Here is a 27,318-nt window from a genome sequence, read left to right as displayed (position 1 = left end):
TTGAGTGGAGCAATAAATGTATTGATTTTACAATGATGTTATTTTTTTGGTATGTATTAAATGTTTGTATATTGTGTATGCACGAGATAAAAAGTCGAAATAATGATTTGTTTTTAAACAAAACTAAAGGGCGAATTTTATTTAGTTAGCACTTTGAATAGTTAAAAATTGAAAATTCCCATTTTCGATTTTCCAGTACTTTTCAAAAGCGTCACGAACCAGGACGTAGCCAGAAAAATGTTTAGGGGGGGGAGGTGGTTAGAGTATAAATATGTTATATTATACCTAATAAGTAATAATAAAATATGAAAATATAAAAATATAATTTAAATTCAATTAATCTTTATTTAAAAATAATTAAAGTTTATTTAAAAAATTATTCCGGGGAGGGGGGTCAACCTGGGTCAAGGGTTGATAAATTTTAATGAAATGGCAAATATGTATTGGCTCCTAAAAAGTAAGCACTAACCACTAATATATCATAATATATCCACAAAATCCTTGTACCTACCTACTGTTCGTAGTTTGTTGTTTGGGATACAATTTTTTTGGAACAAAAGATCATTGGAACAATTGTCTTGTGGTCCCGTTCATGCTTATTATTTTTCTGTTATCCATTTTGATAACTTTTATCACACGATTTGTTATCTGTGAAAATGTCCTGGTATGGCGTAAGAACACTAAGAACCAATTATTATTGTATTATTGTAGTTTCTGTTTAAATTTGTATTAATAATTTGGCTAAATTTTGATTTTTAATTAAGTTCAAGCAATACCTATTTGTATAATTAGCTAAAAAGGATAGACCTATTCCTTGATAATATTAAAATGGCAGATTCTAATAAAGGCAACGATGCAGCTCTCGAGTGGTTGAAATTGAAAACGGACAAAGGCCAAAAACCAGATTATCAAATCAGAGCTGAAATGGAAGATGTTGGCAACAAATTTTTGAGGAAATTTAAAGAAAACCCATTAGTGCCTATTGGTGAGTTGATCAACAAATCAATAATAGAGTGGATAAAAATAGTAGTTTCCTCAATTATTTACCTTTTTTTTATTAACTCTCCCGCAGCTACACAGGCCATTGGATGCTATTAGCTATTTTAAGTAGTTATGGTAGGCTTGGTACGGTTGTTGGAGACTTGTGTATGTTTGACAAGGTTTTTGCCATTAAGAACCTGGGCTGTCACCCATTCGGGAACTAGTGGCAGTAGGCGGTAGTGTACTCTCAATCACGTTGCGTAATTGATTGCAGTCACTGAACTATTTACTTTTTAATATATCTTAAAGGTCATTAGTTAATACACCAAGTCACCAACCATCCCTTCTCATACCTAGTTCAATAATTATCAAAAGAAAATAATAGTTTTAAAGGAAAAACTTTTCACAGTTCAAATAGTTTGTAATGTTACAAAGTTATAGTGTGATTCCAGATATCTCTAAAGTTCTAAAATCAGATTTTCAAGGCATTGGTGTGCTTGCATTGTATCAAATTGTGTACTTTAGTTTCCTTTACGACTAAATCCCGGCAGATTTTTGATAGTAACACAGCTCATTTCTATGTTTTCTTTCATAACTAATATCTGTAGTTCAATTACAATATAATTATATTTTAATTAAGAGTTTATAATAATTATTGTAAATAATGTTATGTTATTTTTTTTTTATCATTTTCAGGTGCATTGGTAACTGTTGGTTTTTTGAGTGTGGGTCTAAAGAGTATGTATGATGGCAACAGAGTTAGATCTCAAATGATGATGAGAGGGCGTATAGCAGCTCAAGGATTTACTGTTGTAGCTATATTGGGCGGTTTGTTCTATCAAGGAATGAGAGCAATAAAAGAAACCGAAGATGACACTCATGAGACTGGTTTAAAATAGTGATTCGTACCATGTCACATATTGTTTTACAGTTCAATTATTTGTTATTTTTTTTAGTACTTACAAGCATTTTACATAGATTATTTGTTAACACAGTAAATTAAACATTGGCGTTTGCATTTATCTAAATATATACACATTATTATATAATTAGAAAATATAACGCCTTGAATGGAAAAACAATTTTGCTGTACCTACTATAACCAATTGAAGTAGGACGTTTGAGTACTATAATCAATTTATTTCGTGGAAAATTGGTTCTATTTTTCACAGTGATATATTTTTTGTTCTACATGATAGGCATGTTTAAGGCTAGGAAGTTTTGGATTTTGCTAAAGGAAAATTGTTTCCTTATTATTTTCATACTTAACTAAATATGTATCATGTAAAGAAAATACAAATAAGAGCATTAAGATTTGAACTTAAATAAACATGGTTTGATTTCACATAAAAAGATGGAAACGCACATAAATGTAAATGTATTACTTATGATAATAAATGTAAGGGTTTCCAGATTTATTTTAATAAGATAACTATATTTTCATCATGTAAGAATCTGTTTTTTAATCCCAGAATACTGCTATAAAGGTGTGTTTTTTTGGTACATAAAACAAATTATAAACTTGGTACCTTCTTGCTAGTACTGAGTAATGTTTACATTTTTTTCAACTTATATTCTTTGAAAATGCTATAAATAAATCTCTATATATTTAAGTAGATTGTATGAGACATCTTTTATAGATAGGTACTACAACTAATTTTTGTTTACGTAATGTTTGATTATAATCTGTGATATCAATATTATAAGGCGTGTACTGTAAATTTCTTATACAAAATTAATATTATAATGTAAAAGAATATAGATAAATGTTTTAATCAAAAAAGTATATTATTGTATTGCTAAAAATGTATGGGTGGCACCTAACTACTAGCTATATTTAGTGCCTAAGAGCAGTGGCGCGGGTCATCTAACTAATCTAGGAAATGTCATAGTAGATTTTTGAGATGAGTGGCCCATGGTTGGTACTACAGGTATCCTGCTGTTGATCCAAAATTTACGTTAAAACTTAAAAAATAATGATTAAATATTACATTATGTTTGTGTTTTGATTTGCATTTGGTTGTTAAATTAAAAATAAATAAAATGTGAGTTGATGGTGACCCTTTGATGCATGATGTCATAGTATATTTTCAACACTTCAGCGCCACTGTCTAAGAGGCATAATTTTAGTTTGTAAACTTATATATTTGGGTAAGATATATAACTTCCAGTTTTTTTTTCAGTTTTTAAATCGACGACGCTGTGGGAATCGCTTGCGCATTACTTTCACGGATATAACTTCCAGTTTACATAAATAAAATATAACTTCTACAATACAACTATAATGACATAAAAAGCTTGAATATAATATTAGAGATTTTTGGGTGTGTGTAATTTACAGTGTTGGGTACTTGGGTAGTAACGTAACGAGAGTAACGCGTTACTGTAACGACGTTACTTTGTTTGTAATGCGTTACGTAATTTCATTACTATTATTTTCAAGTAACGGAAATGTAATAGAAATTACTTTTGATAAGTAATTTTTATAGTATAACGCATTACAGTTTTGAATTATTTAGTAGCTATTGGAAATTGAAAAAAAATCTTTTAAAAATATGTCTATAATGTGAGGGTTAAGAATACCAATCTAATATTATATATATATATATATATATTTAATTTGAACTATCGCCACCATGGTTTTGAGAGGTCTAATGTACCGTAAATCATGAGAATAGATTAAATTTATTATTTAATTTGATTCCTCTAAATAATATGTACATATACACGTTTCCATGAATATATCTATGGCATGGGCTATACGACATACGTAATACGTATATACCCAAACATTATTATTGGACTGGTTTATTTTTATAATTTAAAAGATATAATTTAATTTAGTTCTATTAATACGTGGTGCTATTTATCATAAAATATCGCGTATGAGCGATAAGAACTTCGAAGATACTCTATTGTGTAAAGTTAATTTAAAAAACAAATAAGTTATTGTAAAATAAAGGTTTTGATTAAGTTATTTATTTTTCTATTTATTTAATAGGTTGGTTTATGTGGTGAGTCTATGACATATTATACATTATACTCACTTATATAAGTACAATTAATTATTACAATTTGTAATAGTTATAAGTAATTAATTTTGTTATGTACTTATGCATTAACTGTACATTTTTAAGCCATACCTTTTTTCTATAGGTAATGTACTTAGTTATGTTATTGTTTCGTAAAATTATAATTGCTAAGAAATTAAAAAAAAAAATTTTGTAACGAGAAAGTAATGTAGTTACTTTTCTATTTGAAAATCAATGTAATTTTATTACAATTTTATTTGAGTAACGAGTAAAGTAACTTTATTACATTTATCTCTAAGTAACGAGTAACGTAACGTAATTACTTTTTAAAAGTAACTTACCCAACACTGGCACCACTAATTTATTAGTAATGTATTTTATGAAAAATTATAAAATTGTTAAATGTTCAGAATGTTCTCAAGTGTCTAATAAGTACAGCACTACAGCGTGAGTTTTTGTTGTGCCAGTTTTATATTTGGGAGCTCTTAACCCTCCCCCAGGTCTCCCTAGTTACACTAATGAAATAGGGCTGTATTTGGTATTTTTCATCTCGATTAAGCCTATAAATAACTAAATCAGTCTGCATTCATGTACATCATAAAATATGCTAACTTGATATTATTATAACTAAGCGATCACGGCGTTCTGTATAGGCTTTTTGGGTACATGACTGTCATGGGTCTGTTATTCTGGTATCTCATTAATAATGAATATTATGTCGATGTGATTTTTGGTACCTACATACAGCCAATTACCCTAGTATTAATATTTTACTGCAAAATAACCATTTAATTACCATTTAATTGTATTTAAACTGTACTGGCATTTATCATCAATTAGTATTTACTCATATAATAGAATAATTCATTTATGATTATTGCTAACCGGTTTTTTTTTTAGCAACTCAAATGAGAAGGCCGAGGCAACCGATCTTGATGTATTTGCTCTTATACTGCAAAACGCCTTAAAGTTCATCATATCGCCGCTTATTTTCATCGCTAGATGACGCTGTCATGTTGTAAACGTATTTTTAAGTTTGATTTTCAGATTTCCTTTATTCTCTTTTGTGACCAACTACCGGCATGCCGCGGCACAAGTTAGGATGGAAGTGTAATCTAAAATCTTACGATTTAATTTATTAAACCGACATTTCAATTCGCCAAACAGTTGCAGTAGAACCTAATACCTATAAGTTTTATACCTGCTTTTATACAGGGTTTAAAGTGGAAAAAAATTCCAGAGGGGACTAATGTCTCCATATAGTTTTTAGCATCCCATAAATAATTTTATGAATAATGTCTTATGTATAAAATCTGTTTTGTTCTCTGAAAAATGTTAAATGATTATTCAGAACAAAAACAATTTGGCCCAAGTTTACCTGAATGTTCCTGTGATCTATACGCTATAAAATATAATTGAACATTTTTGGTCAGGTTTAAAAAAAACAAAAATCGTAACAAAGTATGAATTTTTGATATTTTCAAATCAAGCACAACTTTTGTGGAAGCTATTGGAAACAATACAATTATTTCAAGGTTTCGAGTTACAAAAATGTATTCTATATTATAAATCGGAAAAGAATGATCAAAAGAAGTAGAAAATATATAAAAAATACCTATTATACCAATAACATAATAATAATAAAAAAAAAAATACAAACACAAATATTGTTGTGACGAGTTGTCGTTCTCATCTGTATAGCCATCTAGACCATCTTTCGGACGTCCAACACCGCCGAAGCCGTAGCTACGTCCGCCGAATTAGTGCCCAGACACGTGTAATTTCCCGTGTGCACGGTGGGTTTGAATTCCATGATTTGTACCCACGAGGTGACGGTAAAACGGTCTGGTCCTCCTCTGATCTGTATCGCAATTAGTGTATCGTCTCCTTTGTGCAATAAATATAATATTACCCATTAATTTATTGTATGATAAACGAACACACGAGTCGTGTTGAATACACCCACCTACTGTAGGCAATGATTAATGAAATGGTCTGTTCAATTATAATGATATGCATACGCGAATAGCCCTCGTTTGTTCAATATTCTAATCAGTCGCTGTATAATATTCTGGATAAAAGATTATAATATTGTACCTATGGCGCGGGTTTATGTACGAGTTGCACAGAATTACACTTTTGTACATCAAAATTCTTAGAAAAATATTCTGATTCGGAACACGAAATTCGAAATGCAGGTGTGCGTTTTTTTCCAAAAAGCAAAAAATTCCAAAAAATGATAGATAACAGTAAAAACCAGTGGGTAAAATAAACATGTTTGATAAATCGGGTTGTTTTGTGACGATTTACGATTTTGGCGTTATGCAAAGAAAAATCATTTTGAAATACGACGTTAATACTTTTCTAGACGATTAGACGTGATTGTCATCTTAATGAATCACTCTGCGTCTCTGCATATCGGTCTAAAATGTATATGAAGACTACGGAACAACCACAAGACATCTCCATGCTTTGGTCGAAATTATTTTCGAATTGCACATTTGTAGCGCTAAAATAATTTATTCGTTACGAGTATCTGAGTATAATATATGTATACATGTATTCTATAATATTTCTTAGTGCAACAATCATTAGACACCTCCAAGTTTTATTGTTTGATTTTGAGATAGTACAAATTTGATGTGGACAATTTTCTAACTGTCTTTTAAGCTGTATCTATAATGATATATTTTGCTAATTTTCAAGACATTTTTTAGTTTAATAGATGTATTACAAGATACACTAGATGTTGCTCCCGGGCATTCATATTGTCGTATCTGTTTTATAACATATTTAAAATATTACCGATATAGGTAGAACACCTGTAGAATGTAATATTGTATCATAATTCAAACGACAAACATTATTTACTACCATGATTACTGTGCATACACCCGGTTCGTCGGTACGACCTACTATTTTAACCATATGTTGTCTATATGTCTGTATATAAACGCACCAGAAATAAATTAAATAATAAGGATTATTTCTAAGTATATGAGTATCATAAAGTAAAAAATATTTCGTGGTTGTGACTTAATATAATATAATGAATAATGGTCGGACTATTGAGATGTAGATAATTAATTATCGTTTCTGGTACACTGCCTTGGGTCATTTATGCAGTACTTATACAAGCTATACAACTATCGATCGATTAGACTTCAATGATATCGAGCTTAAGAATATTTATTCGAAGATTGATTGAAATTATTTCTATGGATGTACAACAATACCGTAGTTGTATAAAAAAAAATTATTATAATTCAGCACTATTTAAATTAAAAAAATATAAAACATTTTTTTTTTTTGCTAAGTTGCGTACCTACCTATTAATTATTGTCGATATCTCACAGAATCAACACATTAAAAAGACATCATTAATTCAACTATTAGATGATAAATAATAATAATTATTTATACTACATTCAACATATTATATTAGAAAATATTTTATAATTGAGTTCATATAACGACCATGACAATTCATCAGAGTACTACAACATGTACACTACATTATATGATATAAGTGTCGTGGTGTGTCACACCTATGTCAAGCAGGCCGTTAATAATTGTTCTTGCAGATTGTTTTAAGGAAAAAAAAATCAAACCTGGCAACCATTTTGTGATTCCGTATACATCCGTAAATCGCCAGCTAATGCTAGGCACGGGATATCCATTGACTTCACAATCAAACACCACAGTGTGCCCGACGGAACCAGCCAAGTTCTTGGGTGCTGACCTAATGAAAGGGGCTGAAAACGAAAACAATTATACAGTATATCTTATGTACACTTTATAGGTACGCAGTGTTAATATTATAATCTATCGGAAATCCGCAATTGTGCGTGAATATTACACGAAAAGTGTTCGCATACCCTTTTTTTATGTAATATTCAAAAAATTATCGACGGGTGATCTATAAATCACCATAGAGCTAGGTTCTTCGTGAATGTTACATTTTGTATAGAGTTACACGCGCATGATATATTCCGCTACCCATACATTCAAAATATCCAATTTTATTCAACAAAGTATAATATTACTTATCACTGTTCGAATTTTTAAGCCCCTCACCAAGGACGCTCGGTGAGTAACTCGGTAAACGTCGTATATAGCTAGGTATATTATTTTATTTTTGTTTTAGTAGTCAGTAAGAGGAAAACCAAAAAAAAAGTGACATATCATATTAAATATTAAAGTCGTGCAAGTATATAAATCTGTTCATATGGCCTGCACTATTTGTTGAAAAAAAAAAAAAATAAATAAATAAATAATGAATAAAAACCGTTAAAAGGGAATAATTGATGTCGCGTAAAGCTCGGTTGAAAATCAATAAGTACGTATAATAGACAATAATACACGCGCGCACTCACAAGCAGTAAGCGCACACACACACACACACACACACACACACCTTGCACGACACAATGTTTAAACTTGTTTGATGACAGATTTATAAATTTATGTGTGTACGTAACTTATGCGCTCGCATTACGTACATTATTGTATTCCAGTGTATTCCATCGCACATACGCCGGGCCGAAAACACTCGCGAGAACGAGAGAGACGACGCGGTATAACATCACGTGAATCGAACGGAATCGAATTAATACGTTTCCGAGGGATCGTTCAAACGTTAATATGTCTACACAATAATAATATGTAATATTACGTTATGCACGCGCGAGTGTGTGTGTGTGCGTGTGTGTGTGTGTGTGTGTGTGTGTGTGTGTGTGTGTGTGTGTGTGTGCGTGTGTGTGTGTGTGTTTACCCGACTGACACGGTCCCCGGTATTGCATCCACAGTGGTTGCGGCGTCCCGTTGTAGCCGACCGCCGCCCCGTTCAGCTGACACATGTTCGAGTACGTCCTATTGTCCGACCCGCACACCGGATCCGTTTCCTTGCACGCGCACCGGTACTGCACGCCGCCGCCGACGTCTTCCTGTGCACATAATAATGATATAATACACCTATATCGTATGATATGATGCGACTGCGATGGTTTTCATCGATTTTATATAACATCATCGTAACATTGTACTGAGCTTTACATCGTTATTATAATATATGCATTGGGGGCCGGCTTGCACAGTGCACAATATTATGTGTATAATGTGCTATCCCGTACGCTTAGGTAGGTAATATTATTATTAAGAGACGTTGTACTACCTGTGTACTGATATTTATCTTACGCAAGACGAAATTGAGGAGATGGTCGGCCGGCATGGCGTGCTTAGCGATGACAAATAAAATCGTTTGATTACCACATATTATAGTATACCTAATCTAATGATATAGTTTTTAAAATCCATTTTATGACATAGTTTTTCTTAAATCTGTATGCATTTTGTACTGCCAAAACCGCTCTATCTAACTAATAATATGAGAAATCACAAATTCGAGGAGTGTTTCTCAGTTCTACCGACTATTTATCAGTCATCTATAAATGTTAAAGTTGAATGTCCATAATACGAGGTCTGTTCAAAAAGTACCGGGATTTTATTTTTAATAAATTCAAAAGTTAATTTACACATTATTTAAAGATATCATCTTCAAAATACTCTCCTCCGGACAAAATGCAATGGTCCCAGCGTTTTTGCCATTTCTTGAAAGTCCATGATATTATGAGTAACAGTCAGGTTTGGGATTCTATGCCACTTAAAATTACAAAAATATGTGCTAAAAATATGCAAGGTTAAAAACAACAATGTATGCAAAAATTAGAATTTTAAAACAAAGTTATAAGCATAAAGCACTAGACACTAGTTAAGGAGTGATAAAGAATAACCAAAATACGTTCAGCTGGAAACACATAAGTATACCTACTAGGTACGAGCACACTAATCGAGTAGTTGACAATATTCATATAGTTTATCAGTATATCACCAATCGCAGCCGTTATTATGACAAAAAAGGAGCCCATCAAAATTAGCAAATAACAAAAATTTAAAATCAAAACCAAGTATGTAAAAAATACGAAATGATTGGTCAGTGCGTCCACGTACAAAGTCGGTCTATTTTACTTATTCTACGATTACTTTTAAAATAAGACAATAATCAAAAACACCGCCATTAAAATGTTATTTCATAAAATATGAACAATATTGATTAAAAAAGTCCTAAAATGTCCAGAAATAGCACTAAAATCTAAAAATCACAAAACAAGCATAATAAAATGCTTAATTTAAATTCTTTGAATTATGAAACAAATTTTAAGCTTACTCTGCCATCTTTAAGAATTTTATGAGAAATATGCAAATGCTATAAAATTCTAATCCACAACCTCGGTTATCCATTTCAATTAATTGTGGTGCTAGTACAAACGATACAAATAAGGGGATTCGTAAGACTATGGGGGACGGAGGACATAATCATTAACCTCCCTTTGGGCACTTCACTGAGTAGAACCTACGCATTAAATGTTAATGCAAGTAGATATATTACTATAAATAATAATTACAATTTATTAGAATTTGGTTGCAGCAAACTAGGTAGTGTACAATTATTTTATGTTATGGTAACTTTCAAGACTTCGATACGGTTCACTGCAGTTTGAGTTTGATAGACCGCAGAAGTCTGGGAAGTTTTAAAATAAGACTACCTACCTTGAAAACTATTTATTGACTTTAAGTTTATGATGTCAATATAATATTAATACAGCTTTATCGTTAAAATTGAATTCGATTTCGAGTTAATTGATACAACTTTATACAGCGTGCACGCTCAAATTATTTTAAAATATGAACAGAGGACAATTTAAATATATGATAGGTTAAGTATATTATTTATACACATATTAGATTCTGAGCGAAGCAAGAAATTTATTAGTCCTTCAGTGATGATTTCATATATAAAAAACAAATTTTATTGTTTTAAAAAAATACCTAGTAAAAAATATTGCATAAAAATTCATACTGCATAGTCTTACAAGAGCTGTATTATAGTAGATAGGTAGACGTAGGTGAACAGTTAGTAAAATATAATTAAATCCTCGTAAGCAGGGGTATAATACATACAAATGGGTGCACCATCGCAACTTATATATGTACAGTATCAACTTTGGTCGTAACGAACATATTAGTTATGGACAACCTTTAAAGTTTAAACCTACTACATAGGTTTTAATTTTTCATAGGCTAATAAATATATTATATATATACATATTATACAGTGTATATATGCCCTATACTGCTTAAAAACTGTCATCACAGTCCACTGCAGTGCAAAAAAATATTATGTTTCCAAATCCTTCCACACAGTTCTCGTTATTATTATATAGATAGACAATTTTTCTTCGTTAAAGTGATGATTAAAAAAAAAACTTAAATCCCGCTGAAGTGTGCCGTATGCACGGCGTGTTTACAGCCTGTCCCCCCCCCCCCCCCAAATGCTCATAACATGTTGTAATTTTGTATGCCGATCGATCGATCGACTTGTATTCGTGACACATGGAATATGTGCAGTGTGCAGTATATAAATATAATAATTTATAGTACCTTAATACTATGACGATGGTAATATATTATGATATAGCAGCGACGAGAATGCATCACTGAGTTTAAAAGATTCCACGTGTTCGGGAAAAAGCGATCGGCGTGGAACGAAACAAAAAACATCAAAGAGAAATAACGTGCGTCTAGGGTCTACACCGCAGCCGAGTAAGTGAGTAGGCGCATATACATATATTATATATGTATATTGTATACGTTATATTATCGTGTTTATAATATCAACACGACAGCCTGTATACAGGAGAAAAAAAAACAAACTCGTCGCCACATCTTGTTCTTGCAGGGGGTGATAATAATATAGTATAGTATTGTAACCAACTGAGCGGAGGTGCTTGTTCGTTATAATTATTTATATTACGTTTAATATAAATATTATAATATTTAATATCACACCTTCGCTTTTATTATTGATTTTTTTTTTTTACATTGTACGGGGTTTTTCCGTCTCTGCATACATTTCACAAAATATTATTAATAATTATACTATAATATTTAATGAATACTTGTACATAGTATATGGTTATAATGTTTTATGCATTGTACTTAGTCAAAAATCAACGATTGTTTTTTAATTTCTCATAATAATCTTTTATTTAATGTCGTTTATTATGCAGAACTGTATATAATATTAATTATACCATTCCATCGAAGCTTACATAATATTTATATAAGTAGGGGCGACCTGTGTACTTAGGTAGTATATTAACAGTCAGTAGGTATACCATATCACCATGCAAAGTGCAAATACCATATACCTGCGTCTTAAAATAATATTATGCTGCGTTGTGTGTACAATAACTGTCTAGAATTCACACCAAATGTTAATAAAATCAAAAATGTATAAAGGGTAGCTCCGGTTACAGTATTGGGTATAGCCCATATTTTACAATTAATTTAAATTAATTTACATTAAATTTAAAATCAATATTGTCACGAGAAACGACAGTGAAATACATATAGAATCATTTCATTAATAATATTTTGCTGTCTGAGAAATTAAATATTCCCTGGGTAGGTAATGATTATTGTTAATTCTCCGAGATACGAGCACTTTGATGTGATGTATGTTATGACTTATGACGATCACGTATGAGCCATGAGGCGAATAATGATAACATATAAAAGCGGCTCTTTCGCTCTCTCCTTAAATAACCACCTTAAAATGTGAACTAATATACATGTATATATACCCACAGCTCCGTGATATTGTGATACCGCTGCGTATTTCGGAAGCTGTACACGATTTTTGTCACAAACAAATTGCTTCATATCTGATGAGTGACGAGGCGTGTTATTAATACGTATATTTTTTTTCTCAAAAGACTGATGATATATAAATATCGGTTCAAAATTCCGAACGTGAATACACATAACATTATTTTATAAACATTAAACAATAATTTAAAACAATTTATTTAAAATGGGATTTATGTTGATTAATATATTATTACATAGGTATTTATAGTAAAAGTAAACACCGCCCTAGAATTTTTGTTAAAAGTAGGGCATATATAGGTAACTATATATAATCACACGCATAAACGCGGCCGTGTTCACCGAAGTTATACTGAAATACGTGATGTAAATTATAATTAAGTCCATATTATAACAAACGTCGATATGGACGATATTTGCATATTTTACAACCTGATATTTTAAGAGGACTCCTCTTGCGTGCATATTGTGACATTGACATTGTGTTGTTTTCTAACGATCATGTATACACTGCAGGTACGTGCATGATGCGTATATGTGCATAAAACGCATTTATTTACAATCATGAAGAAAAAGTGATCAGACGATGAAAAAAAAGATCGGCCTGCTTAAAAGTTGACACCCCTATTATGCAACTTAAATTACGTCACTGTCGTAGCTTAAGTGCCTGACATTGAAAATGTACCTTCAGTAGTTCTCATTTAGCTTCGTTAGTTTTAACATTATAGTGTAAAATTACCTATTATTAAACTTAAAGCCATTTCGTGTTTAGACTGTCGGAGGTGTTATTTTGATAGTTAAATGTTGAAGTGAATTATGCGTAAGTAGCTTTTTTAAATTGTAATAGATATTTAATTGTGTACGGTCATGACTCACTTCAAAATTTTAAAATATCGGAAAAGAAATAATTCAAGCTAACGCCGGAAAATGTTGTTACTTTTAGTTAAAATGTTAAGTACAGGTTGAAATTCTACACTCTGATATTAAAACTAATTAAGTGAAACGAGGGCGAATAAACCTAAATTTACTTCAATTTATTACATGTTACGCACTAGTAAGACGTAGACAATACGCATGCGCGCGAGACGTCATCTGCTTAAACATAATTTATAATCACAACGTCAAACAGGAGTGGTGTATACATAGTGGACATTTGGGACTGTGGGAGGACAAGGCTAACTAAAAATCGAAATTTATATTAATGTCTTTTTGATGATTTTTCTAATTTTTCATTCTACGATAAGGCCCACAGTCGAATGCCGCGAATATCGATCATAAATGTATTACGAGTGGGCAATGCACGTAATAAATATTACTTTTTACATATATTTCTATATTATAACATCAAATATCATATTCATGTTTAACTTCCTGAGCATCACACTTATGCAATGGATACCTATGATCTATTTTAACTGTACCTACGTAGTTATCCTCGAAACCTTCGAAAATCTTGCAATCTAAGTAGTTACTTAGGTATTAGCCCTTTTGATCTCTTAAACAGTTTAAATGCCATATTGGTAAACTATCAAAACAGTATAATACATAACATTATGTAAAAGCGCTGTATAATATCGATTTATATTATTTCGGAATTTCTTATAGCATATTACATATAGGTATAATACGTACATATATATAGTACCTATATAGTACATATATTATACTACAATTGGTACTTATACTTTATCATATTGTTATATTATGTTATTGGGTAAAATATAATATACTTTATTAGCCGTAACCGTCTGAAATATAGACTAGAAATAGGCGTGGGGGATCAGAGACGGGTATTTACATTTTCGGCGCCCTGGAGCTCCAGTATTTGATGATATCCTCCCCCATCCCCGCCGATACCAACGAGATGAATAAATAACAATCAGTGTCCTGTGAATTTATCGCCCGAAGCAGCCCGCATCACCATTGCCCACTTTGAAATAAGCCTCCGGTCTGTATGCAAGTAGAAAATATATATGCAAGTAAAAATAAAATGACTCCTTCGCAGTGCGTGTATGTACGTATATACACGGTTCCACCCATTTCGGCGCTATAAATCTTGAACGGGCTTCACTGTATTAATAAACGGCTGTTTACTCTAAATGTCTTGTGCTTGCGCAACGCGTACAGTACTATATTATATAACACAATATATATAAATATAATACAGCCGAAAGAAAAATATATATTATTTTTAATTTTAAGCAAACAAAAGAATTAAAAACGACGCTATTCAGCAAAAAAAAAAAAAAAAAGAGAACAGTATTTCAATAGCAATATTTATGGCTTGATTTTCATGAGTTTGCTCAACCCACTCAAATGAGACCAGATAAAAATGAATATGTATACACGAAAAAATAGAAAAATTAGTGCATCTACGGGGGTGTCATCTGTCCTGTCACTAAGTGGGCTAAGACTAATATGTCGCGATCGTCACGGAAATAACATTTTGGTTTATAAAAAAAATCTTTGACATTAATGTGTTAACGTTTAAGTTACATACCTAATCGAGTATCATAATATTACATGCAAATAAATTGTTATTTTATCTCCGCGCCCACCCATGGGAACATCTCTTTCCCACCACTGCAGAATAGAAATAACCATTCAAAACTAAATGCTTACGTCATGCCCTTCAGTTAAGCATATTAATTTCATAATCTAAATATACATGATAAATTATGCGGTGGAGGTTTGATACGAATATTTACGATTATATGGTACATGTGGATGGTGCCTATAAAGCCTGGATAGTCGTGCGATTTATTATATATAAATATCAGTGTAGTATCTGCTCCGTAGATGGAAGTGCACTAAAAACGACTTACCCGGCGCGCTAAGGGTTATTGCGACGTTTGTCGAACAGACATTAATGACGATTTGTTTCCCCCATATTATTATATGTATACAAACGCGCGTGCGGATGTCGCTTAACCCGGAGGTCCCGAACACTATGTATTGTATATACATAAACACATATTATATATATATATATATATATATATATATATATATATATATGTACTTAACAGTTACGTTTTATGACCTCTTTTTCCTATTCCTAATAATAAATTGATACGGCATCGATTTTCAGGCAGCGCACGCTGATATATATTGTTACAACGTATTCTATTCCTAAACAAAATCGGACACTATCTTTTTATAATTGCGCTGCAGGTAAATCATATTATATCATGTTTTGAAACGGCAATAGGACGCAAAATAGCTCGTCGTTAAAACGTAAAAAAAAACATTGGACCCGGGCAAGCTATGAATGGAAGCTATGTATATCGCTAAATAATACGCGTACTTGCACACCGACAAAATATAAATTGAAACGATGGGAAACTTTTTGCAGCTTTTACCTTAGCTTTTTTCTGTATTTGTATTTTTTAACATTGTTCTATTGCGCTATAACGTAGATATGGAGGGTTGGTTTAAATATCGATAGGTACATTATAATATCTAAATTTGCAGGACATAACCAACATAATTCTGCAACATTTTTTTAATAAGATCCAATTCGTCAGAGACTGAAGCATTCCCTGCCTATCTTATAATGATATATCGGTATACCCGACATACGTATATGATTCGATCGTGTGTAATATATATGTTTATATATGTGCCACAAGAGTATAAGACGTTACACAAGAGTGTCTGCTGGCAAAGTGTTAAGGGCTCGCACAGTCAAACAACCCAGAGTCAAGAGTGTGCGATATAATATGGTGGTGGCCGGTCGGTGTGTATAATACTGCATGGGTCACGGGATATGCGTATACAATCGGTGTCATCATAATATAACGATTTACGTCCGGTAAAACCCATACTTACACGTTCAACCAGAAACCAGATAAAAAAAAAAAATGGAATTCACGACACAAGTTTACATCGTATGCTATTATAATAGCATATACCTATGCATTTATGCATATTATAAAATATAATAGCTGCAGTAATATAAAGTCAGTCTACCGTCGGCAATATAAATATCCACTATTACATTATAATAATTCGTTCAGGTGTGGTTAAGGTTAAAAAAATAACATGTTAATGTATAAGTTATGGAGATATGGACTTTGCTCATATTCGCCAATATCTGGAGAGGGAAGACCAATAATATTTTTGTCATAGATATTTTTATTAATATAGTTATGGACAGTGGTGGATTCAGGGCTAAGCATAAATACAACCTTTTTTTCAAAGGTAAATAGCATGCATAATATAGTACTATGTATCTACAAAATTTCTTAAAATTTGCATTACATATTGCCCTTGGTTATATAATACTTTTACAATACCCGCTCAGTTATTAGAAGTCTGCTTTTTAGGCTGGTCACAGGACTCATGTTTATTGTATACTAATATTGTCTTCAAAATACATTTTAATAAAAATGGGAATACTTAGGGTTTCTTAGTTATAATGGCCGTTTAAGGAACAAAATAATTTTTTAATAATCTCCGATAAATTTTAATTATATTTTCATTTTTACCCTATAATAAGTTTCTAAATGTACGATGAAAATGTCGAGCATGAAGTGCATAAATAAATAAGACTAATATTTTCTGCAGGTGCTGCACCAACTACAATTATGTATATAATTGTCAACTAATATTTTTTTTCTGTGGCTTAAAAACTTTAACTCGAAATCTTAAAAAATACTGATCAACTGGCAATAAAAGAAACTCCACGATTTGGTTGAAGCACATTATAGTGTATATACAAGGGTTTCTGCGGAAAACATGTCTAGACGTGCTGAAAAATCGTCGTAGCAGCCATTATGACATATTATTTATATTGTCAGAGACAGAAAAGACCTTACTAAGTGTCAAAGTCACAATATATTGCACAACCGAATAGGTAGCTTAATAGTAATATTATACAGGGTGATTTGCACCATTTAATTCTTTAGTAATGAATTTATTACGAATTATGATTTTTTAAATAATTGTACTTAGGACCATATTTAAAAAAACGAAGCTTTTTATGAAATTTAAAGAGTAGTCTTCAGTGGTGACATCAAATTCACTTTTTTCAAATCATAATTACTTTTTTCCTCTATAAATTAATTAACAGTTTATATAGTAATAATCACCAATCAATAGTAAATAATCCATTAGCATTTATGTAGTAGGTATTTTTAAAAACTAAAAATTGTTTAAATTTAATAATTATTACATTTAATATGCGATTGTAAGTTATATTATGTGAAATCGTTTTCAATATACATAATACTTAGATACATTTGAATGGCTCAGAAAGATCAGAAACTGCTCGTCAGAATTTTGATTTAGTTACATGAACATTTAATAATTTATAGGAAAAAAGATTGGTTCTCATTAAAAAAAAGTCAATATCACCTATTTGAATGGTACGCAAATTTAAGTATTTAAAAATAAGGTCCTTTTAAGTAAAAATGACGGTGAACATATACTTGGTAATTCATCCTGCAGTAGATATAATATATACTCTCATGCGATGATAATTATTAATAATAATCATTTATCATAATAATAGTATAATATGGTTATAGTATACCGTCTTGACGCACTCCAAGTTTTCAGCGCACGGCCGGTCCGCAGCGTTGCACAAGGCCGTTTCGCCCAAGCCGCACAGGCCGTAAGGACAACAGGCGCACGCGTCCGGCACCAGGCCCAGCGGACAAGCGTTCGGGTCGTGGACGGGACACTGGACAGAGGCGCATCCGTCGTCCGGACATTGCGGTGGTGGATCGGCCACGACCGGACCTCCTCCAACGTCGCCACCGCCACATGCGGTGGCCGCCAACGCCATGGTCAGGGCGAACGCTCTACAAAAACGGAACAGCGAGCACGACAAGCGACGACGACAGTCCATTATTATAAAATAATATTAATAGTAACAACAATAATAATAACAATATATACTCAACGAAATTCCGGCAGTGACGTTAGACTGCAGTTGTTCCGGCACGTGATGAGCCTGCGGAGCTCCGAGACGGTTTCTCCCACCCCGCAGAGCCCTCTCCCCTCTTAATATCGCCAGCGAACGAGCGATCACGATAATATTCTCTGTGCATCGTCGTACGTGGGTTTCCCACGGGAATTAACATGCTCGTTCGAAAAGGACTCGCCTACGCCGGTATTTTGACGTTTCCACGTCTCCTGCGTTGCTGCAAAGTAATTTACGTTCAGCCTTATACCGCAGCACCGTGTTTAGAGATTTTCCGCCCGGGAATAACAAGGAAAAAATCACCAACTGCACAAAAAAAAAAAAAATTTTCATAATAAAATCAAGTAGCTTATACTACACCCATAATATGTTAAACAATTTAAATTTTCTATTAATTATTACTTACTCTCGTTAATTATTTTATCACAATACACGTATATGGTAGACGTTAAGCACGATAAATACGAATACAAACTAGACATTTTGAATTTCGTCGAATCGGAGGCATCGGGAGCAATTATTCGACCATGCATGATAGTTCGAGTAGAATCGTTCGTTTACTCGTCGTATTCGTAGTGTTTAAGTAGGACGTCGTGGTGTAAGGCATTTACGCTAATAATAATGACAAAATCGTAAGTTGTGTGTGACAAAGAGTTACGAAATATAAAAATGTATTTAACTTTAAAAGTAGATAAAAGATGCATGGAGTTACTATAATGTATAGAATTAAAACAATTAAAATTTAAAAAAAAAGTATCAACACCCTCTAAATTAGCTTGGGGAGCAACGGCCTCCTGTTATACGTATACTCCCCCTCTCAATAAGACTCTGGCCTTGCACGTTTATTTCAAATGGCCAAAATCTGGAGGGGGAGGGTTCGGATCCCCAGACCCTCCACCTAGAGGCCATAAAAAATGTATTGATATATATGTGTTTATTCTAGAATATTATAATAATCTTCTTTTTTATGCTTTGTATAATAAAACGCTTAATAGTTACTCAGTTCGGACAATGGGCCAGTTATAAACACGACTGGCTAGTGGTTGCTAAACAATTCTGATTGAAAATAAGTAATATAACGAAAAGTTATAAAAAAAAACTTCTATGCGGATGAAGAATCAAATAATATGAACGAATAGATTTGTATAACATTCAACGATATCGACGACACCGAGTAATCGCATCCGGGGTGGACTGGAGGCATTGGCGAACCATAATAGCTGCAAACCAGGAGAGCGCTGAGCGCCCATCGGACGCTTGCCGGGTGGAACTAGGAAGTCATTGGAACTTTGACATTTGTGAGTGAAGTCCGTCGTACAGGTACAGCTGACAACTTCGCCAGTCACTGGAACGGAATTCCAAAGCATTTTGAAGAATATACAATCTATTGAAGAATTTTAAAATTGAATGCACAATGTGGTAGATAATTAGAAAAATTAACAATGGTTAATATATAACGATAAATAAGCTGTCAAATATTTATTTAATGATTATAATAATACTGTTATTATCATGTTTTTACATCATTGTGATAACGAAACTATGAAAAACGTTTCGTAACGTATGGCACGTCTAAATATCATATTAATTTTGGCTGCTTAAATGTCGTTTAGTTTCGTTATAGTTTCTTTTAACCGTACTTGCCATTCGCACGTACCTATATAATATACCTATGTCTATAGACTATAGGTACCTATCTAGTTGTTTCTGTTATTACCTTCACGTATTATGGTTATTGTAAACTCATATCTACTGGTTAAATTGTTTCGAATAAATGTTAAAAGTTTCGTTAGTTTTAATATCAGAGTGATAAAAATATAGTACATTTGTGATTTGTACCTGTCAAAAATTTAAATGCAACAACATATCAACATCATCAGTAATCTCTCACCGTTTGTAACAAAAATCTATTTTAACGCGGACCACTGTTTCGTTTTTGGGCTTTTGCAATCACTGGTCGAGGGTGGGACTGTGGGTGTATAATGTATAGTGACTAGTGAGACTTCAATGCGTTTATGTCCTTTACATTACATATATTATATGCAACATACATAATAAAGTGTGTGGCTTGGCGTGGTGCGTTGACTGCTATCAGTCGCGGAATGTGACTGTGAGTAAGTAACGGCCACAGCTACTTGCTCCCGGATGGGTGACCACCCGGGTTCATAGTCGTTAAAAACCTTGCATACACGTGTTCACCATCTACCGTAATAACCGGAACAATCGTAAAAACAAACCTACCGTACCAACATTACCCCTACCACAGTTCATAACCCCTACAACAGCTAATGGCCTTAGTCGCCGGGCTTAAGTTCAATAAAAAAAAAAATTATAATTAAGTTTCGAATGGAATCAGCTTATGAATTATGATCGTAGAAAGTAGTGTGTCTTCATGAAATGGGGGAAAAAATGAATCTCGTCAAGACACTATAGTCACTATAAATATGATATAATGTATAAGAGGCAAAGCGTTAAATTCGAACCCTTAAGTTATTAATTTTTGTAACTCTCGTACCCAGGTCTTAGTTACTTGTTTCGGATATTACACAAACATTAATAATATACGACGGCGCACGATGGTCACGATGACAAACATTATATTAATATAATAAAATACATATAATTGCTAACATATTATATATTACACGCTATATTCAACTGCTGCAGTTCTGTGCTGGTGGAGGGTGAAGTGGCAAGGACGGAAATTAGCACAAAGGCACACGAAGTGTCCGGAGGAAAACCGCGAGAAGACCGAAGAGATGACCGCGACAATCGATCCTCAGCTGCAGGTATATAATATATATACATATATATTCGTCGTGTGAAACTGCTGTGCAGTACTCTATCTCACTCTGTACCCTGTAATACACCTATATAATAATATGTATATATGACGTCCTGGTGGATGACATTTTCGTGTGGGGTTTCGAATGACAGGAGCCGACGTAATAATAATTGGATTCGTCGGGAGGGTGGTCGAGTTTAGTACTATATTTTCTTTCATGTGCAGGGAAGAGGACATTTGATATATATATATATTTATAATGTTGTGTTATACTATAATGTATAGAACTTAAACGAGGGCGTATATTATACGCAATACAATTAATATACTATTTATCTCTACCACACACTTTATTAAATGAACAAAACCGTATTGCGTTCAACTCTAATATCATATAATATTTAAGTCGTCTATAGTACCTATACATTAATATCAGTGATAAAAATAAGAAAAGCTCAAGGAAGTGGTATACTTATAATTTATAAAGACTATAATATAGTCTACCGCCTCTACAGACTTACTGACTTACACCTCCGCCTCACCAAAGAATTGACTCTAGTAGAATTAACTCGAGCAATACGATAACTGCAGTATAATATTGTGTGCGTAAGTGCATTAAAACACATTATAATTCAACTGCTATACGAGTATTAAGACCTGAGTTAATTAATGGACAAATAAATAATATTTGAATGATTCGAGAAAATTGGAAAGTTATATTATTATATTATTAAACACCCATAGGGTAGAAAGGCACGTATAGGCAAATGTGCATTCTGTTGATATTTCCGAATGGCAAAACGAGTGACATCGAATTAGAAATAATTTTCCGTCAAAAACCGTAGTCAGGGAATGACTATTAACATTTCTTCTGCAGTTATGTGTGGAAACTTACTCTATAATGAGGTATTAGAAAATTAATTATTATATACACCTTAAAAATTTACATATAATAATCATTTTCAAAATTTGTTAGGTATTTTTGTTTTTTTTTTTGTGATTGAAGTTAATTAAATAAAAAATCGCATTCTTCAATAAAAGATTATTTTTAATGGATTTTTGAACATCTTATTCGTAATATTTTTAATGCCCGAAAATCCGGTCAGAGGGTCTCTGATAATAACCATGTTTCCATTGCGTTCTGCGATGTTTCCGACCATTCTCGTCCCTCTGATTCTATTATATTATATTATATTAATATCACAATATACTTGTCCGCTAGCCAAATGCTCCACAGCTCACGTGATTTCATATTGTGAATGACTTTATGGACTGTAACTTATTTAGGCGTAGAAGTAGGGAGATCTTTATTTAAATTCCCACAGTTAATATCCCCTCGTTGCAGCGTTCATATACGACACAAGGAAATCTCAATGCAACGATAGTCACGGGTGAATAAACAGCGAGACTATACATTATACACTTATAAACTATATAATTCGTTCACCATAATGTTGACTATGGAATTTGTTAAATAAATATTTTTGAAAAAACCCTATTATTTGTTACCTATTATATCAAAAACTTTATTAAAATATTCTCACTCAATGTTATAATTGTACTTGTTAAAAAAAAATATAACCATTGTACAATTACTGAATTAATTGATCGTGTAAAATTATAAGCAACGGCTTACAACTAATAAATAATGTCCCAAAAGAGATTTGTATTTTGAACTAAAGAGTAAAGTTTTTTTTTGTATATAATACATTAAACTAATCATGATTCAATTCATCATCATTTTTGTAAGTGAACAATCAAGATTTGATTTTTTGGTGTACGTCATTTTTCATTGACGCAATCAGTGTATCAATGATTTATTTATAAAAAGCCAATAAATCAGCTATATAGCTATATCCAACAATTTTTTTTTCATTTGTGTAACATGATTTCTATACTGATAAGTGATTCGTTTGATTAAATTAAATCAAACAACTGAAACGTATTGATTTATGAAAAATATATTATGTATACCTAATATTTTTACTTTGGTTGAATTTAAAGAATAATAATAACTCTTTGAACTATTTAAAAATTAAAATCATGTACTTTGTTTTAAATACCTAATTTTAGTAATATACGATTTAATATAGGAGGAATTTAACAATTGTTTTTTCTTACATTATCTTATATAGATAACTCATAGAATCCTTACGTTAAATATATAATATATATATTTTAATGTTTGTGTTTGAACTATAATACCGCTATAGAGTATAGACATTAGACAAGTAATTGCATGTAAAACTGTAAAGGTATACCTATAAGAGGAAACAAACAAATTTAAAAGTACCATTGAGCTTTTTTAAACAATACATCTTGAAAACAAATCTAAGGATAATATATATCTTTAGAATTGTTTGACTACCTATATTGGAAATGTTAGTCACGCAATCCATTATACCTATATATTATTATTTATATGATTCTTCGAGTGTAATATCAATGCACAACAGCGTAACTGCAAGCTATTTATTGAGAATATTTGAGCAAAGGCTGAAGGAATACAATTTTTATGATGTGATCTATAAATGTTAATTTTAGTATTAATAAGTATTCTTTAAAATCTTTAAGCATTTGAAAGGATAGATCCGATCTTCGTGATCTGTATTCAAATGTAGGTACATATCTACTATATCTACAATCTGTATTATAGTCAATTTGATATAAAATCACTGGTTTGGGCAAATGAATATACCTTTTTATGTTAAAAAACTAGTTAATATGTATACTTACGTTGAGTTACGTATCAACAACTACGACAGATACTTGAACTCCAGTAGAATTATTAAGATTTTGCTTATCATGAAATAAACGTCTATCACTTTACCATATATAATTTTTATATTTTTCACAGGTGTGCGCCACGCATTTGTGTATTATTGTGTCAACACTCCTGTCTTGAGTTCTGTATCAATCGGTTCATATCTGTCATGAATGTGCTTACATAAGCAGTCTGCTACATCGTTCTATCTATATATGGTACAGGAATAATAATTTTTAGGAACTATTTATTTTTGAAACTTACCATTTTTACTAGACATGGTGACGTATGGCTATTAATAAATGTTTTTTTTGTGTTTAACCGACAGCAGAGGAGGCTCTGTTTCATCTACTGCCATAAATAAATGTCTAGGTCAATCGACGATCAGTCATTGCACCACCTGCGCCCAGGGTAATTTCGGTTCTGTATAATTTGTATGATCATATGTATTACCATATATTATGTTATATCCAACAAAAAAATAAGAATGAAATATATTCTGCAGGCTTCTCTCAACTCGTCGTCGGATAGTGGTTTGGTCTGATATTATATTTGAAAACAATGATAAATCACCATCACGAGTATTTGAAATGTCAAAAAATGATTTTGGGTGAAACTCTGTTATTTTTCGGGATTGCTGACATTTCTTCAAAAATGTTTGACAGTTGTAGTTGTTGTCGATAGTTTTTCTTAATGCTTATATATTACCATTTTAGAGAAAATCGAAAAATGACCACTTCAAAGTACCATCTAAACTCGATTTCCGATACATGAAGATGCTAGACAATACTTTTTGAGCACTTTTTTGTCTTTTTCTATCTGAAAAAAATGTTCACAGATAAGTATAAAAAAAAAACTTTATTGTAAAACCAATACATTTCTCTCGGCTCTCTTCACTTTTGTGTTTTGAGTCTAAAACACTTATATAAAAAGTCAAAACGAATATTCCAAATCAAAGTTGTTGAAAGTAATGACTATACTACCTGTATTTTTATATAAAAATAACTCGAACTCGAATAATAAGAAAAATAATTTCATGATACATATTATTAAGACAAATTAATGACAAACATTACGCTTCTATTGATTTAATGAATTCATATTTTATATACGTTCGTCAACAATTATTTTAGTACTTAATTAGTCTTATTGTTTTGTAAGTTCAATAATTCCAAAAGTAAGAATTTAAAATAAACGGACTTCATTACAATTAGGTAATACAATTCCTGGGATTTTTTTTATCGAGGACACATTTAAATGTTGGGCAATATTGCTAAATGTAAACTACCAGTATTTTAATACAGTTATTTGGGTGGTTTATGCCAAATATAAATTAAAGGTTTAAAATTATATCCAATAACTATGGTAATTATTTTATTTTCTGTAACAAATCGCAACCCTATGCAAACAACAACTATTTGTTTTTTTGTGAATCAACAAATTCTTATGTGAGGTCTTCTTAAATATGAAAATTTTTTAAAATTTACTTCGAGGTGCACATACCCAGGCATAGGACCTATGAACACATATTGAAACCATGGGAGAAATATTTGGCTGTAGATCGCTTACATTCACACAAACCATATAGCCCTTTTTAATGTCGATAAAATAAATACAAATTATTAATTTCGTTTACTCTTAATTATTAACACAATATTTATAGATGCTAATTATTTGTATAATAATGAAAATGTTAAGCATGTCTACCTCCATTATTTGAATGCTATTTAATTAGTGACAACTGCTAAATTATTCTCCCGTCTCTTGAATCCTTATATACCTAATAACTAAAAATGATCCTAGTTTTTAAATGTTGTGCCTCTAGTCTCTACCAATTCGATTAGAATCAAAAAGTCTGCAGAAAATCAGTGTTCAAAGATAAAGTTTTCTTTTATCCCAACGTTCTACCTATTTTACTCATTTTAACGTTATATAAAGTAAATTTAAAAAGGATAGGAAAACACTTTCAATGACATTTTTCCTTTAAAGTACAATCTAGTTATGATTCGATCGTTTTTATAGAGACACTATGTTCAGTTTATATGTTTAAAAAAAAAAAACAGTATTTTTTATCATGGACATAACAAAAATGCTTTGTTAGATTTTTTCATACCAATAAGATTACACTTTTTTATAACCTAATGTAAAAAACAAAAAAACAAATATGTGTCATTCTATTCATACAATTGAGTTATTCAAATAGTTTCTTTCTTAAACTTTTTAGTTGTCGATATACTATTGGTCAAATTCGAAAAATATATAATAATTATAATATAGACGAGAATCGTGTTTTAATCTTATAAATGGAATCTATTTCTTTAGTTTATTTTATATTCCATATTCTTATTTGGTCTTGGACTTGATAGTATTTGCTGTAGGAACAAACTAAACTATAGAAGCTTGTACTATTATATAAGAATCAATTAGGTACAGTGTATCGTTGTAATATACCAGCGTCCAGCACCTACTTTTTCACTGGGCCACCAGTCTCCACACTAGTTTAATCAGCGAGGCCCAAGAATCTAAATAAAAATAAATAAATATGCACTTACCTTCAGCTGACTTTAGTCATACATTTTTATTATATATATTTAAAATATTTGAATTATTGGTAATTTATGATTTAATGATTCCATTACAATAGTTACAACAGTTTTTAACCTACACAAAGAAATATATTACTATCATAGTATCACGTAATATAAATAAAAATATCAAGAGAATAGTTTTCCTTCTCGTTTTTAATACAACAGTCTTAGCAGCCCCAACTTTAACTTTATACATCGCATTTATATAAATCATAAGTTATTTTACTCTTTTGACGTGTGTACTCTCAACTCTTGTATTATAATATTTCATATCATTTCACCTTCCATTAAAATGTCTTATTATACTGTTCATAAAAAAAAAAAAATGACGAGTCCTTTAAAATACATTCTTTGTTTTCTTCTCATTGCAGTGTATAATAAAATATACCTACCTACATAAATAAGTAGCCTTAAAAAGGAAAAGTTAAGAGTTAACATACGTGTTATATGTTTACTATTCTACCAATATATATTGGTTAAATAATTATTTTACTGATAAAATATTTTAG

The 27,318-nt window shown here is 31.6% G+C and overlaps 2 protein-coding genes across 2 annotated transcripts; one reads left to right on the top strand and one right to left on the bottom strand.

Annotated features, from left to right (window-relative positions):
• Nucleotides 1-630: 630 nt before the first annotated feature.
• LOC111041697 (HIG1 domain family member 2A, mitochondrial) lies at nucleotides 631-2,326 on the top strand. The gene is made up of 2 exons (XM_022326068.1): nucleotides 631-985; nucleotides 1,678-2,326. The coding sequence occupies exons 1-2, from the start codon at nucleotides 829-831 to the stop codon at nucleotides 1,878-1,880; spliced, it is 360 nt and encodes a 119-aa protein (XP_022181760.1). The 5' UTR covers nucleotides 631-828; the 3' UTR covers nucleotides 1,881-2,326.
• Nucleotides 2,327-5,467: 3,141 nt separating this feature from the next.
• On the bottom strand, nucleotides 5,468-19,388 carry LOC111041696 (insulin-like growth factor-binding protein-related protein 1). The gene is made up of 5 exons (XM_022326067.1): nucleotides 19,079-19,388; nucleotides 18,280-18,978; nucleotides 8,788-8,959; nucleotides 7,625-7,768; nucleotides 5,468-5,900 (listed from the first exon to the last, which is right to left on the bottom strand). The coding sequence occupies exons 2-5, from the start codon at nucleotides 18,595-18,597 to the stop codon at nucleotides 5,719-5,721; spliced, it is 816 nt and encodes a 271-aa protein (XP_022181759.1). The 5' UTR covers nucleotides 18,598-18,978; nucleotides 19,079-19,388; the 3' UTR covers nucleotides 5,468-5,718.
• Between the last annotated feature and the right edge of the window lie 7,930 nt (nucleotides 19,389-27,318).

This window comes from Myzus persicae, unplaced genomic scaffold (assembly GCF_001856785.1).
Source record: "Myzus persicae strain clone G006 unplaced genomic scaffold, MPER_G0061.0, whole genome shotgun sequence".
Classification (NCBI taxonomy): Eukaryota; Metazoa; Arthropoda; class Insecta; order Hemiptera; family Aphididae; genus Myzus; species Myzus persicae.
Note: the sequence above shows the minus strand (reverse complement) of the source record. Positions and strands in the feature narration are given on the sequence as shown.

Excerpts from the sequence above, each read along its gene's own strand:
- LOC111041696 (XM_022326067.1), bottom strand. The coding sequence starts at position 18,597 with ATGGACTGTCGTCGTCGCTTGTCGTGCTCGCTGTTCCGTTTTTGTAGA. Across the intron at positions 8,960-18,279 it reads ACTTGGAGTGCGTCAAGACG|GAAGACGTCGGCGGCGGCGT; the intron begins GTATACTATAAC and ends TTATGTGCACAG. Across the intron at positions 5,901-7,624 it reads AATCACAAAATGGTTGCCAG|GAGACGATACACTAATTGCG; the intron begins GTTTGATTTTTT and ends TATTGCACAAAG.
- LOC111041697 (XM_022326068.1), top strand. The coding sequence starts at position 829 with ATGGCAGATTCTAATAAAGGCAACGATGCAGCTCTCGAGTGGTTGAAA. Across the intron at positions 986-1,677 it reads AAACCCATTAGTGCCTATTG|GTGCATTGGTAACTGTTGGT; the intron begins GTGAGTTGATCA and ends TATCATTTTCAG.